This window comes from Phalacrocorax carbo, chromosome Z (genome assembly GCF_963921805.1).
Source record: "Phalacrocorax carbo chromosome Z, bPhaCar2.1, whole genome shotgun sequence".
Lineage (NCBI taxonomy): Eukaryota > Metazoa > Chordata > Aves > Suliformes > Phalacrocoracidae > Phalacrocorax > Phalacrocorax carbo.
In genome coordinates, this window is record NC_087548.1 from 23,287,379 (window position 1) to 23,302,647 (window position 15,269).

The window sequence follows — 15,269 nt, forward strand, 5'->3', positions numbered from 1 at the left end:
AGAGGGCAGCATCATCCAGTTTACACTACAGACTAGCTATTACAGCCTTTCCCCGAAAGGCCTACATTTCCCAAACATGCTTGAACCCTCAGGCTCAAGAAGGCCTAGATGAACCAAATTGTCCCACTTTCTTCATCAGTACTCAGTAAATTATTATATAAAAATAGGTACCATTCAAGCTTTAAAAATAAATCAGAGGCAAACCCTTCCCAGCTGTTTGAAAAAAACAGCAACAGGGCTCTGTCCTTAGGAGATGACTCCCTGCTTTGGAAGCCAAGGGCATGCACACAGGCTGGAGGCTGGCAGGACTTGAGACAGCACCTGTGATTGCTTTTCCCACCGAATACATGTATGGCCCCTGAGCAGCTCCCCAGCTGCCTCAGATTCTGTGCTAAAGCACCCCTCTGCATGCACTGTCAGGAAGCCAAAACTCAGCACTGAGAATTCCAGGATCAAACATCTCAAGCCATCCAAATCCTTTCTGGGATCTCATTTCAGTCTGCCATGACAGTTAATAGCTACAGGGATTAAATAGTGGAAAGATAAAACATGTTTTTATTTGTTTTATGAAGAAAATTTGTATGTAATCTCATAAGAAATTAGTTGCAACTCATGTCCAAGATAAAGCTGAAATTCTCTCAGCATTAACAAGGCACACTAAATGTCAGTATTCTCATAAAAGAATTCAGGTAACAAAACTCACTTTCTTGGAATTGTACAACAGGGAGGCAATTAAAGCCTGCCTCAAAGTTTTGGCTATTTGAAAAATCCCACAGATCGATCAAGCACAAAAGCAAATACTGCAAGCTTCCTTTCCATTAGTAGTGAACACAGTAAAACCCAGTACTTTTAAAGGTACCATTCATTCAAACTCCTTTAAATCCTCATTTACAGGTCTGTTGCATGCACCAATTCCTTAATTCATACAGTACAAAAGTATCTTGCATACAAACAACTAGGTTTTGATGTCTATACATGTGTGACCCTAACAATCTGCCTAACCATGGAAAACAACATACTAGTTAATTCTACACAGACTGGAGTCATGCCCTGTCACCCCTGCCTGCCCAACACTCAGCAGCTCAGAAAATGTCACATATCATTTTGCCTAGTTCCAGACAAGGTAACTGGTGCTATTAATGGAGAAACTTGAGGTTAAAGTTGTTAAAAACAATAATAATAATAATGAAAAAACAGCAGAAAAATCTTTCTAGGCATGTATTTCAATAGATAATGGAAATAAAATAAAGCACAGTACAATCATGCTAGGTGATACTTAGGCTTCAATCACAAAAAATTTTTTTAACTCATTTGAGGACTAAGATTTTGGCTATTGAATTACAAGATTTTTTTTCCCCCCTAAGCAGCCTAGGCTGCCAATATCAAAATACATCCATAGATACACTGAGTAAGAAGTATATTAGGCTACTTTGGTGAACAAATCAGTATGATGTTTTTGTCATTACACTACAAGACAGTTCAGAAAATCCTCAAATTAGTATGTTTCCAACACCTAGAATAATGTTCAAGTGAGTAGAATGTGAAATGAATTAAGTTCTTAGTAACAGAGAGTATACCCCAAAATCTGTGGTCTTCAAATAAAACACCATACCTTGACAGATTAACATACATTCCTTTCTTTAAAGTAATATAGTTTGTAAACACATGTAACAATGTTTATGTATCAACTATATTAATAATAACCTTTATTCTATAAACAGTACTTCTGTTAAAAGATTAATTCTTTTAAGAAAATGCAGCTGACAGTCTCAACAACTTACAACATTTAAGGTGAAGTCATTTTTTCCCCTTTGTGTTCAAAGTACTCAGTACTTGTCATACAAATTCTGATTTTCCAGATGAATATCTTTATTTTCATACATCTTCTAGATAGCAATCATCTATTCATTCATTTCTTACAGGATAAACAAACAAGTTTTTGAAAAAAATTTTTTTTTTTTTTGTTAATTACAGATCCACACTGCTCCTCCCACCCCCTGAATTCTGAATCCCAAATAACTTAAAGTAAAAATACAAATTCTGTCATGGAAAAAACATACAAAATATACACCATGTAGTGTGTGCACCTAAATATCTTGATTGTCAAGTAGTGCAAGTTTCCACATTGACATATTCACTTTCTGGTTTTTATAGACAAGAGTTTGTTTCACTGATCTTTGCTGATTCCATTTCTTGCCATCTTCGGTAGTCTTTGTCCCTTCGTGTAAGCGTGGTACCAGAAGTGGAGAAACAAGACTAAAAACATAGAGCCATACAGCCAAATAATAAACATGAAAATTGGATACTGGTACGGACAATCTTCCATGAAATAGATTTGTCCTATATGGACTGTAATCATAATAAACTGGACCTGGAGGAAAAAGGTGAAGAAAATAAATACTTTTTAAATACATGACAAACTTATTACAGAAGTTTTAAAAAGTTCAGCATAACTTGCATACAGAAAAATAGAAGGTGTTGCGGGGCCAGGGCAGGGGGTGCTTTTTAAAATTACAGTTGCACCTTTAGAGCCCCTCTCCCAAAATGTTACTCCACCGAAAAGTATTTTCACAGAGTAAAGAAAGAAAAGTCCTGGAACAAATTTAATTACAGGCAGCACTGAGAAACCCATACTAGGAGAATGGGAATTTGCCTCATCCACTTCAGAGAAGAACAAAAAGTGTTTGACCTCTGACAAATGGGAGGCTCATGCAGAAAAATTAGGCAGAAAAACAAAAAGGTGACCGTTATAGGATTGGTGAGCATGAATTCCCACCTTCCTTGCACACTAGCATATGACACAGAGGTCCACAGGTCCCAAAAAACAATTTAATGGATGATTAAAAAAATTCCAAATGAACTCCAAGTTAATAATCCACTGGTAGTGCCACCAAGACAAAAAGACTTTAAGTTATAAATATTCAAGCTAGACTGTTCAGTTACACATGGTTACATGAACTATTCTATTAACATCAGACCTGGTGCAAGCAGCCAGGCATGGCTGCTTCTCCCAGCTCCTTTCCCTCCTCCATCAGCATCCTTGCTGAGGCTAAACTAGTTGTTTAATCAGAAGCTGAATTTTGAAATTTCAGCTATTAAAAAAGCCAGGCATGAAAAGTCACCCAGAGCAGTAACCTTTCCAAAGTGATCTAATGCTGATAAAACACTTAATTGTAATTACCGCAACAGTGGTTTTTTAATGCTCTGAGTGAGAGAGAGATGAATTCTTTACATGCACACATTTTCTGTGAAAGAACAGACATGAAATGCTGAAGAAATACTTTTTCCCTATCATCACTAGTAGTCACATGCGTATTCTGTACATTAATTATATTCTCTTGGTGTAAAATCACAATCTAATAACTTTTATACAGGCAATCAGTTTCGTAAAGATAATTTCAAAGTACTGCATAAATGAAAAGGTCATATGTCTAAATCTGTGATTACAGTGAATGCTGAAGTCAGCAGATTTAAGTATATAACTGAGGGGAGGTCACAACTTTCGCTTTACTCAAAACATCAGTAAACCTTATATGAACGGTAAGCTACACACATGAACATACAAAAAGTACAAATGTATTTTATGAAGTCTGTGTTAGGCACAATGAGCTTTCTGAGAGGTATGTACATCAAACAAAGTTACTCACAAGTTGTATAGTTGTCATGTATTTTTTCCACCACAAATATTTATAATAGGCTGGTCCCAAAGAACAGATTCCATAATAAGTGTACATGACAACATGGACAATACAGTTCAGCAAAGCATGAAATGTTCCTAAACCACCTGTAGAAAAACAAAACACAGTAGTATTATTGCGTCACATATTTTGAAAGCCTCCTCACATCCTAGTAGTTTGGTTTGAAAAAAAACACATACCACAACACCCTACAGACTTTCATTAAAACTGTCAAGGTATTTAACCTGAATTGGGTCAACACCAATTCCGAGATATCGCATCAGCTTCCTTTCTCAGAAAAAGCTTATCTAAGCATTTCCAAACCAGTAATAAAACCTAGCTGTTCTAATTATCTGTAAAAGGTTTTAGTGTAATTTTTCATTCGGGAGTGGGTGGGGGGGAGGGGTGTGTGTGTGTGGTAATTATTTTTTTTTTTTTTATCAAAGCATATGTGTTACGGAGATACAGAGAATTCAGTAGAAACAGTGTTCCTCCTGTTTTATACCTCTAGGCATCATGATGAACTTGGCAAAGCTCTAGAGGATGAGCAATAATTCCCTCCCCAGCAGACTTCCAGATTCCCAGGAAAAGAATCACAGTTTCAGACAGTAAGATTTTGTAATCATGACCTAAGTGAGGGTCTCACAAATCCATTGTCCATCTCAAAACCATACTTAGTGAAGAGGAAATTTAAGGCCAAGTAGCCCTATTTGGGGCAAAGTCATGACTGAAACTGGTAAGATAGGAACATTTCACAAAGTAAGGAAATACTTCCTTTTCCATTGGATCAACTATGGAGTTAGATGATCCTGCACAAAGTGATTTTATTTTAATGAACAGAAGAAATTATAGGTAAAAATGATTCAAGAAGTGGCAGACAGAAAAGTATTTTTAAGAGAAATATGAACATAAAAATAGTGAGCATCAGGAAGAAAACAAGATGACATAAAAGCAGGCATTTAGTGAGAAAAAAGCACCAGTTTTCCATTAAGAATCATTAAAGTTAAAAACAAAAATTATTGTGATTTTAGTAGCTCACACTAATATTCCAGCTTGATAGAACTCCTCCAGCTGTGATTGCAAACTTTCTTTGAAATTTAGCTCTACGTATTTTTAAAAATAATTTGAGTGTTCTTACAGTTCAAATGTACATACTTTCTTTGGCTTGCACAATGAACATTCAAAAGAAAAAAATAAATAGTTAAAGCAGAGAAAAGAAAAGAAAAAACAACCTAATCAACAGTACAAAAATATGCTCCAAAAAGCTACACCATACATAAGCACCATTTTACCATTTCCTGTAAACATCAGATCAGAGAACAATCAGCATCTCCATTCAAACTATTGAGAAGGACAAACAGTGATGAAACGGAATACAAGATAATCATCAGCAGGACTGAAATTCTTAGAAAAAAAATTTAAGTTGTCAAACAGAACAGTATTTGGAAAGATTAGCTTAAAGATAAGCAATAGAGTTGTAGGAATAAACACAGCTCTACATGATTATGAGGGACTATTACTAGCAGAGGACAAAACAGTTCTTGCACACTTTGCTGAAAGTATCTGTCAAATTATCTCATGGGAAATGTGAATCTGATGCAAAATCAGAAGCCTGTAGCTGGTATACTGATCCGATGTGCAGATAAAAGGCAGAAAGTTAATCACATATAAATGGAAACTTTTCAAGGTTGAAAAGGAGGGGCTGTTACTTGCTGGGTTTGGGGCTTTTTTATGTGGCAAATCTGTGAACACACTGAACTGTATGCTGAGAAAACTGTTCAGAATTTCATCATTAACTTAAAATACCAGTTACTCATCAACATTTGAGAAAGAAATGATCAAGACACCACCTTCCTAAAACAGAAATTCATCAAAAAAAGCAGAAGTATATCCTTTTATACACTAGGATAATTTGCACACTGTACACGTTCAAAAGATCCTCTCTACAAATCTGGACTGCTTCCAGGTCTTATTTTTGTATTCATAAAACAGACAGCAACAAATCAGATTTAATAAGCAATGGTTCTCTTCATCAATTTGTCACCAATTTTCTGGGAGAAAAAAAAAAACATGCCAGAGAGAACATGAGAAGAAATATGTACAAAACAAATCTATTTCTTGGTAGAAACTCCTGAAAGAAACCCCACACCCTCCTAGAGATGAACTATTAGATGAATGTGCATTTCTCCACTCTGTGCTTATTATGTTATTCTCATGGCAAGCTACATGTTAGTGGTGCACACTAATAATACAACATTATTAGTTATATTATTAAATAGATTAATTAGATTAATAGAATAATTAGCTATATTAATGTATCTATGCACACAGACACAGAGCAGGAAAGGAAAAAGTGAAGGTAACCTAGAAGTGGACAAACTTTCAATTCTGTACAATTCAAATAAGTTTCTGTAATAAGTAAGGTCCAGAAAATATTTCTGTAGCTTTGTGAAAGCCAAAGTATTAGATGTAAATAAACACCAATTATGCTACCTAAAACAGGCAAAAAACCTGAGAACACAGTCCTCCCCTCCAACTCCATTCTTATATTTCGGGAGGACATATGGCTTTGGAGTAGTTTCAACAGAGTTATCTGCCTCATATGTGTCCCCTAGCATGTCTGATTTTGCAGCCACATCTCTTTTTCATGTGATAATGCTCTTTGCTCTCTCCTCTGCACCTTCCTCCCCGTTCCCCCACTCTCCCCACCCCACCCCCCCCAAGAAAAAAAACACCGCACAAAATGCTATCAAATAGGAAAAAATGAATACTCCACACCCATTTAAATAATCATGGTGATCTCAGATGTTCCACAAAATACTAGAGATATCCCAATTTAAAAGCAGTGATGTCTGCAAGATTTTTAATTCTGTTCTTTAAGTATTTTTGTCTAGCATAGTTAACTTTTACTACCAGAGGATATGTACAACTTAAACTCTCTCTCCACTACCTGCAGCAAATTTGACTCCAAACCACCAGGTCCATGGCATGATGGAATGATGAAAGACATGCAGGAATGTAACTTGGTTGTTTTTCTTACGCAGCACAAAAAATATCTGAAACAGATTTTTAATGAACAGAATGTTACAGGAGATAATTGGGCCCAACATACTTACAGAAGACTGTATGCAACAGTGCTGGCTGCTCACTACTATACATTTAAAAACTCTTCATAGTTGCAGTCTTGGGAGAAGAAACTGAGGCTTTGGATATGCAGGCTAGTTTTCAAAAAAATCAGTACGTAAAATCCACCTGTGGAGTCTCAAAAGCCAGGGCAAGCTTCAAAAGCAAATGTCCAAGGTTCAGCCATCACCTATGTGTGCAACAGACAGCATAAGATGGACTTGCTTGGATGGGTAAGTATCTAGAAGCATCTGATTTTAAGTTCCCTGAACTACAAAAGCAAGGCCATTTGAGAAAATTAACCAAAGGACTACCAACAGATAGAGACAGTAGAAAATATTAAGTTACAGAAAAAGCATTTCTGTATTTATTTCATTCATTTCATTATAAATTAAATAAACAAAATAATTTCATTATTAGTTTATTATGAACACTGACTTAGCTACCATTGGAAAAAGGCAAAATTGGACAGAATACACGTAGGTATTCTTAACTGATACCGATGGGCCACATTTTAAAAGGACAGACATTGAGGGAAGTGTTAAGGGAAAACAGAGCAAGAAAACTGTGTAGAGAGAAGTCAGGTCATGCAAAGGGTAGTATTAAATGACAAGCAAAGGAATGCAGAAGAGAAGTCTGGTGTGCCAGGGAAAACTTCTGGAAACAGCTAACTTAAATACAGCTAAGAAATTACTTTTGTGATAAATCCAAAAATCTGCTGAGAAACAGGTACCTGACTAGGTGCATTCAAACACAACACATTTCTTAAAAAAATAATTTTTCAGGCCCAGGACTAATTAAAAAGGAGCTGACTAACCAGTAAAGGTAAATAGAGGACTAAACTTGTCAGGCTTGTCCAGTTTTAGCATTCCTGGCCCTTCCATTACCATTCCATTTGGCTCAGTCAGTAAGATCTTCCAGTATTGAATCATGAGTATTTGCAGATGAAAGTTAGATGGCTAACATTGCTCTCATGTTGTAGAGCTTCCTAACTGCTCATGAGTCAGGTCCTGAATAACCACTGTTGTGCCCCACAGAACAGGCAAATGAAATCGCAGCTGATTCCAACACCCAGAAGCTGGTTTCAGAATAGCTAAACGCACCCTACTAGGTGTTGGCCGCAGGAAGAGGGGAAGGCAGATGGCTGCTGGCAATGAGTTGTGCATTCTGCTTCAATGCGTTGCTGCTCAGACTTTCTTTGAAACAGGTTAGAGTTATAGTCATATCAAACACAGCTAGAGTCATGACCCCCAAAGCATACACATTAATTTAGAGCAGGTAGGTATACCAATTTATGCGGCATTCAGAGGTGCTGATACAAACATTCTTAACATGAAAGATAAAATCTGAAGATGACACGAAAAAAAAATTCAGCATGATCAACGCTGTTTCTTATCTGCAGTGTTGAAACAAGCATTGCCATAGCACAACAGATTAGTGTATTCAGCTGTTTAACAGAAGTTATCAGGGCTTCCTAAATTTTTAAAGGTGTGTTCCCTCATTAGTATTTTTCCTGATAATCAAAGAATGGCAGTGTAATGGGACAATAAGATGAAAGGAGACATTGGTAAACACCTTGATGGTATTCCAAGAATTGAAGATCGGATGGCTAAATAAAAAGCAATTTATGCTCCCAGTCCCCAACAGCACTGGTTCTTCTACTGTGAAAAGGAAACATCACTACTTCTCTGATTACGCTACAAATACTTACAGTGTCTAATAATTCAATGAACTTGGAAAAGTAGTAAAGCCAACAAGTTCGTACCATCTGCAAGAGTTAAAAACCAAAAATGGTCAAATCACAATAGTCATACATAAAACTAAGCAGCTGCAGGAAAAATAACCATATAAAAAAGTATTGGGACAAGTAAGTAGGATCACAAGGTTGACAGAAATATTTAAATGTACAGTTTGTTTGGTTTTACTTTAAAAACAAAATATTTTTTAATCCTGAAGGAATTTTAAAACAAAGAACAAGTCAACAAATACTGTGCCTCCCTCTTTCTCCCAATCAACCCCTCCAGTTAGCTCACATGCTCTACGTTATGCAAGAGGGCATTTCCATTTAGTGCATTCCACTCTACAGTACTGCACTTGGTTGTTCAAAAAGCATTTCTAAAAACAAAGTCAGTGTAGCACAACAATTCAGCTTTGTGTCTGGTGACTTACTCTTAGAGCTGTAGGTGACCTTGAGTAGTCAACGATATCACACCGGAATGAGTACCCTGTGGCCCAACCCGACATAAGAAACTGGCGCAAAGAAAAGGGAAAAGGCAAATATTTATTTTGTCTTTTGAAAAATTCATTAATTTCAGATTAATTTTGCAATCACTCAGCAGGAGGGAAAACAATATTAAAAACTCGTTTAATCAGCAACCCCCTCGATCACCTACCTCTGTGTGGGCTAGCTACCATAAAATCCTCTGCTGTTGCAGATTAGTGAATTTCTAATTCCAGGACTATGCCTATGGACAAGAAATTCTTCCTACACCCATTATCACAGCATTACTAACCGAAGAGGAAAACCAGCTACGTCTCAAAGCCAATGTTAAAAAAGCAACTTATGGTGTAAACCAGACCACAAAACCAAATCAAACATTTTGAAATTTTTTGAAAATGGCTATCATAGCCAAACATCTTAATACTGGAAAGAAAGCAGCATAGCACCTTAATACTGAAAGAAAACTAACACGACAGAACACATGGCTTAATACCATTAAAGACAAGGCATGAATCAATATACACTGTTTTTAGTATCATAGTTTCTAAAATTTTGCTTAATTAAACAGCATGGTTCAATTACTCTTTCACTAATATGAGTGATGAGAAGCTAGAGTTTTACAGTTGAGAGCACACAAACGACCAAAGGACTGTAACAAATATAATTTAATCTTGTCTCTTGGGATATATTAATGCTTGGACAAGAGCAGCATTGTTATTATTACACTTAGCTCATTCCCCTGCCAGCCACTAGGACTACTGTATCTTACAGGTGTTTATAAAGTGCTTCTCGTCCACTGATCATTTCATCCACTCATGCACGACAGGAGGTTCAGCTCTCTTAACAGATGGAGGGCGTTAGCCCGTTTAACTTCCTGAAAGAATCAGTTGCTTAAATAAAACAAGATTTGAAACACCACCAAGACAGCACAATACTAAAGCACCCACCAAATGGCTTGGATCCAAAGAGGGAAAGAATCAGCTTTTTGCTGAGCGGTAGACAGTATCAGAAATCCAATCTGTTACACCCTATTCACGTATTCTTTCATGAAATTGTAACATAGAAGTCTTGACAGCAGATCAATTGAACACTGTGTTAGCGTCAGACACTTAAAGAAGTTTAATTTTTTGTTTGAGGTTTATAACCAAAACCAAGCTTACTACCAAATCACAAAAGGAAGTTTGGCAATTTAAAAAAAAAGTCTAAATAGCAAACATGTGTCTTGCCCACCGCTTTCCACACAGTCATGACACCAAGTAGCTGCTGCTGCACTGCCTTTTTTAGAGTGCTGTTTTAACATGTAATAAATTAACATTTAATAAATGTCAAGCAGTTCACTGTAACTCATGATGAAATTTATGCAATTGAGCTAACTGAAAAGTATCCTGACCATTCAGCACAACGGCAAACTGGTAATGAAAAATTGTCAAACCAAACCTGAAATAGCCAGATTTAACGCAAAGAGGGTCAGTTCTAGCACAGTGATGCTTCAGCAAGCAAATGTATGAGGCTATTATTCACACAATACTTTTGTTAAATGGCTACCCTTTCAAAAACGACAAACCAGCCAACAAAAAAAACCCAAACCAAAAAACCCAGACATTAGCTATCTTAAGGCTTCAGGTTCTAAATTAACGCTTCTACATAGTCTATACCATTCACGGTTAAGGATTTTTAGGTCATTCAACCCATAACGTTATACAACTCATCAGGCTTTCCACTCTTAAAGTCTAACATTTGCTTGAGTTCTGAACTACAGCAAAATCTCAACATTCCTTCTGAGAGAAAGAACATTTACTGGTTTTGGGGGAGGGGGAAGAAAATCAATGCTAAAGACTTTCATGGTCTGAGTTTTGGGGGTTTCTTTGGTTTGTTTGTGGGGTTTTTTTATTTGTTTGTTTAAAAAAAACAGTGAAGATGCCCAAATTAGATATTGTTAACTTCTGTCCTTTAAAAGGCAGATCTAGCTGAAGATTATTCCACAGTAAACAAGCTCTACGCAGTGTTTGACTGCGTAGCGTTAACTATCACGTAGTAGGACAGAAACAATTACACCAAACTAAGAAAAACACATTGTCTGCTTTATGTCCTACAGCCCAGGGAAATTAAATCAAGTTATAAGAATTATATATAATTTACAAAATTAAAAGTGACACAAAATATTTTACAATCCTTCTTTCTAGGTATGACTTACTCCCTTTTTTCCAAGTATCAGCTCAATTACTTCAGCATACTGCTTGGCAGAACATAATTATAACAATCAGTATAATAGTTTTTTGAGAATTGCAGAGTCGGAATAATACTAATAGGTTTATTAAAAGTCAGTACAAGGATAGTTCAAGACAAAATAATTAAATACATTACAAATAAAAGTAGTACTTACCTCATAAGTCATATATAAAGAGAGGGCTACCACACTGAAATTATAAAACACCATTATCTGCCTGAGTTCAAAAGGCTTTTTATTTTCCATTAGTTTGGGTCCCAAAGAAGTGACAAAATAAATGTAGGTTCCAATGATAAAGGTAGTTGGGAAAGGTGAAGACATGAGTGGCCAGCCTTCCAGTCTTGGATCTGGCAAGGGGGGAAGAAAAAAAACAGAAATCAGATTTTTCCAGTATTTCCTAAATCCTAAAACAGCTTCAGAAAGATACTTAATAATTCTTAATACTTTAGGTTTTGCTGTCCCTGATCATGCCTCTGAGTCCATTCACCTCAAATCCAAACTGACTAGATAACAAGATTTAGCACCTGTAGGAATCAATGCTTCTTTTAACATCAATTCTTCACATGTAGTGAAGAAGAGACACAGGATCATGAGTGACACGATTTTTGGTCTAGAGCTGTCCTTCGTGAAAAGTCTGTTTTTGCACACGAGCAGGGCTCAGAGGGCGGCACAGAAAGGCGATGCACAAGCAGATCACTGAGGCTGCATTTCCACATGAGACTTCATTCTTCTGGAAAAGCATGAACCTTATTTCACAAGTTCAAGTCACAGATGGGGAGTAGCCCCACTTTTCAAGATCCTCGAGCTTTATAAGCAGGTCGACATTAGACATAATAAGTATGGGGATTTTAAAGTTAGAAGACCTTCTGTCCCACCAGTTAGATTCATAGCTCAGTACTTGAGGCTTGTGCCTATTCAGTCCAGACACTTCATCACTTTCACAGCACCATGAAACACACACTTTCACATTGCAAGCCTCCAAATGGCAAGTGTTGCAAGTTCATTCCCAGTTATCCCAGACAGAAGTATTGCAGAGAGTCCTCCTCTGCACGCCCTGCTCCCTGTCTCCGCAGCTGAGGCTGGCAGGCACTCCCTCTGAGCTTCACCATGATGCCACTGCACCCTTCTGTGGTTTGTCACTGAGTCCCAGATCACCAGAGACTTCCACATTTCTCCATAAGGAGGAGAGCTGATATGAACTTAATGTATTTTTAATACATATATTTTTCGTTTTCATAAACTGACTTTTGTAAGATTGATTTCTGAATGACCCCACATTTAACCATTCACCCAGTAAACTGCTGCCTTCATGGTTTGCTGCTGTATTTTGGGGGTGACATTATATGACTGCAATTTTTGTTGAGGGTTTAATTCATGGCCAAATGTCTCAAGTCAGTAATTTTCAACATTCAAGCACTGCGACTGATGGATCTTAACCTCAAACTTGGTATCTTCTCTGTCTTTTTTTCATAAGCGTGCAGAACTACAGAACAGCAACATTAAAGCAAAGCGTGTTTAATATCCTCATAGCAGCTCCAACAAGAGAGTAATATTGCTTTTCAAAACAGAACTATGACAGAGTTAGTTACTCTGAGGATTAATTTCAAGATACTGTAACTTATCATGGTTTTTATTTCTTTAACTTTGCAACAGCAAAATACAGTAACACCATGCACCTAAGCTCAATAAACTGATAGAATACCATTGTTCAATAATGAAAAAGAGTTAAAGCTTTACACTCAGCAACAGAGGAAAAACAAACTATATATTCAGGCAAGTCAGAAACTCTTAAAGTGCAGACAGTGATGGTTCTGTATTTAGTCTGAGGTTATACCCATAAACTAGCTGAGTTTTCCTTTTTTCCTTTTTTAAAATGCAGAAACTAGTCTGCTCTTTATAGTTAAAAATGTCAATAGGTAATCTGGCAAGTCTTAGAAAGATTTACGGAAAGACAAAGCTGCTTTAAGTTCATGAACAGTCCACCTAGAAAAGCTACACATTGCTATTCAAAATTATTGAAAGTTAGTAAGTTTTAGATTTAAATGACTCACCGGCATCTTTAATCCATTCATCATACAGGAGTACAGCCTTTGATGTCAGATTACTAAAAGCCATTTTCACTTTATTAAGATTTTATGATGCTGCCTGCAGGAAAACAAACCAAAACAGAAATATGTAAATAATAAAATAAACTGATTTTGGAAAAGATTTTCAGGAAACAGAATGGAAAAAATAGCGAGGGATAACAAAGCACTACATGTGAAATACAGATCAGGGAGCATTAGCTGACCACATTGCACTATGCTTGGGGACAATTTATAGCTGAGCTGTTATGCACAGTATGATTTTGTAACCTTTACATACCAAACAAGGTGCTTCTGTGCCATAGAGCATTATCTCAAATAACCATGCTGTGTTTAACATTACAGTTAAGGGGAAATATAAAGAGCAGATACTTACATTCATTTTTATTACCATCCTCACTTGAAGTCCAAGCCACTGATACATGAAGTATAACCTTGCAACAATTACTATTAAAAATTTTAATTTTCTAACTAAGAATTTTTTCTAAGGTAGGCAGGAAGGAAGAAAGGTACCAATATGTCTGCATACTCCTTTTAAATACAATAATTAGCTATGTCATAATTAGTATGCAAATCACACTCTGATGAATCAACTGTTTCCACATCAGGATCATAAGTGTCATAGCACCACTGGTAATACCTTTAACTTACAAAAATTATCCAGCACATCCAGTTTGCATGCAGCACCACCTACATATGTAAAAAATTTCAAAGTATGCTTATGTAAATACTGAGTTTTGCTCAAAAATCAAGTACTTATCAGCCCTTTCCCTGCCTCATTGTCCCTAGAAAACACTTTTTAAAAATCCCAACACATTTCACAGAATTACAGAATCCCAGGTTGGAAGGGACCTCAAGGATCATCTAGTCCAACCTTTCTAGGAAGAGCACAGTCTAGACAAGATGGCCCAGCACCCTGTCCAGCCAAATCTTGAAACTGTCCAATGTGGCCAAGTCAACCACTTCCCTGGGGAGACTATTCCAATGGTGACTGTCCTCACTGTGAAGAATTCCCCTCTTGTGTCCAATCGGAATCTCCCCAAGAGCAACTTGTGTCCATTCCCCCTTGTCCTCTCCACCTGACTCCTTTTAAAAAGGGAGTCTCCCTCTTCTTTGTAGCTGCCCCTTAAGTACTGGTACATGGGGATGAGATCCCCTCTGAGCCTCCTTTTCTCAAGGCTGAACAAACCCAGCTCTCCCAGCCTATCCTCGTGTGGCAGCTTCCCAGTCCTTTGATCATCCTGGTGGCCCTTCTCCGGACCCCTTCCAGCCTGGCCACATCCTTTTTGTATAGCGGGGACCAGAACTGTACACAGTACTCCAGGTGTGGCCTGACCAGTGCTGAGCAGAGCAGGATGATGACTTCTTTATCCCTGCTGGCAATGCCCTTTTTGATGCAACCCAGCATCTTGTTGGTCTTCTTGGCTGCAGCAGCACAATGGTTGCGCATGTTGAGCTTTCTCTTCCCACTCAGTGTTTTACTTTGCCATACAATTTCTCTCCATACCCCTGTGGAGTATTCACCTTTGTTAGTCCAGGCTGCAGCACACTTTGAAAACCAGCAGCTTTCTGCTGGCTGCCCTTCTGCATCTCCCCCAGGACAAGCTAGCTGCAGGTTTGGCGAGCCAGTTCTGCCCTTATGATGGGCCAAACAGTTCTGCCCTCACAATGGGCCTCTCTCCTCAGATCTCCCCACTATCATCATCTCATCCCTCCTCACCTTAACATTTCGGAAAAATAATTTCACCCTTATCTCCACTTCTACAAGTACCTCCTGGTCACTGCCATTTCATAGGAGTGTTTAGGCACCTTGGACTACACTACACCCACCCTTCATTACAAGATGCAACACAGACAAGCCTGCCTTCATTAGAGTTCATCTGATCTACCTCCTCCCAATTCTCATGTTGCTACCCCTTGTTTTCCTGCTTGCTTTT

General features: G+C 37.5%; 1 protein-coding gene across 3 annotated transcripts in view; it reads right to left on the minus strand.

The window, feature by feature from the left end:
- Positions 1-1,204: 1,204 nt before the first annotated feature.
- The window catches only part of ELOVL7 (ELOVL fatty acid elongase 7), a 31,048-nt gene continuing 16,983 nt past the window's right edge, over positions 1,205-15,269 (minus strand). For all 3 annotated transcript variants that reach the window (XM_064438344.1, XM_064438345.1, XM_064438343.1), the window contains exons 2-8: positions 13,300-13,393; positions 11,405-11,595; positions 8,970-9,050; positions 8,512-8,568; positions 6,628-6,733; positions 3,648-3,784; positions 1,205-2,371 (exon numbers count right to left, since the gene is read on the minus strand). In XM_064438344.1, coding sequence (XP_064294414.1) covers positions 2,168-2,371; positions 3,648-3,784; positions 6,628-6,733; positions 8,512-8,568; positions 8,970-9,050; positions 11,405-11,595; positions 13,300-13,363 — 840 coding nt within the window. In that variant the 5' untranslated portion in view covers positions 13,364-13,393 and the 3' untranslated portion in view covers positions 1,205-2,167. The remainder of the gene's footprint in view (positions 2,372-3,647; positions 3,785-6,627; positions 6,734-8,511; positions 8,569-8,969; positions 9,051-11,404; positions 11,596-13,299; positions 13,394-15,269) is intronic.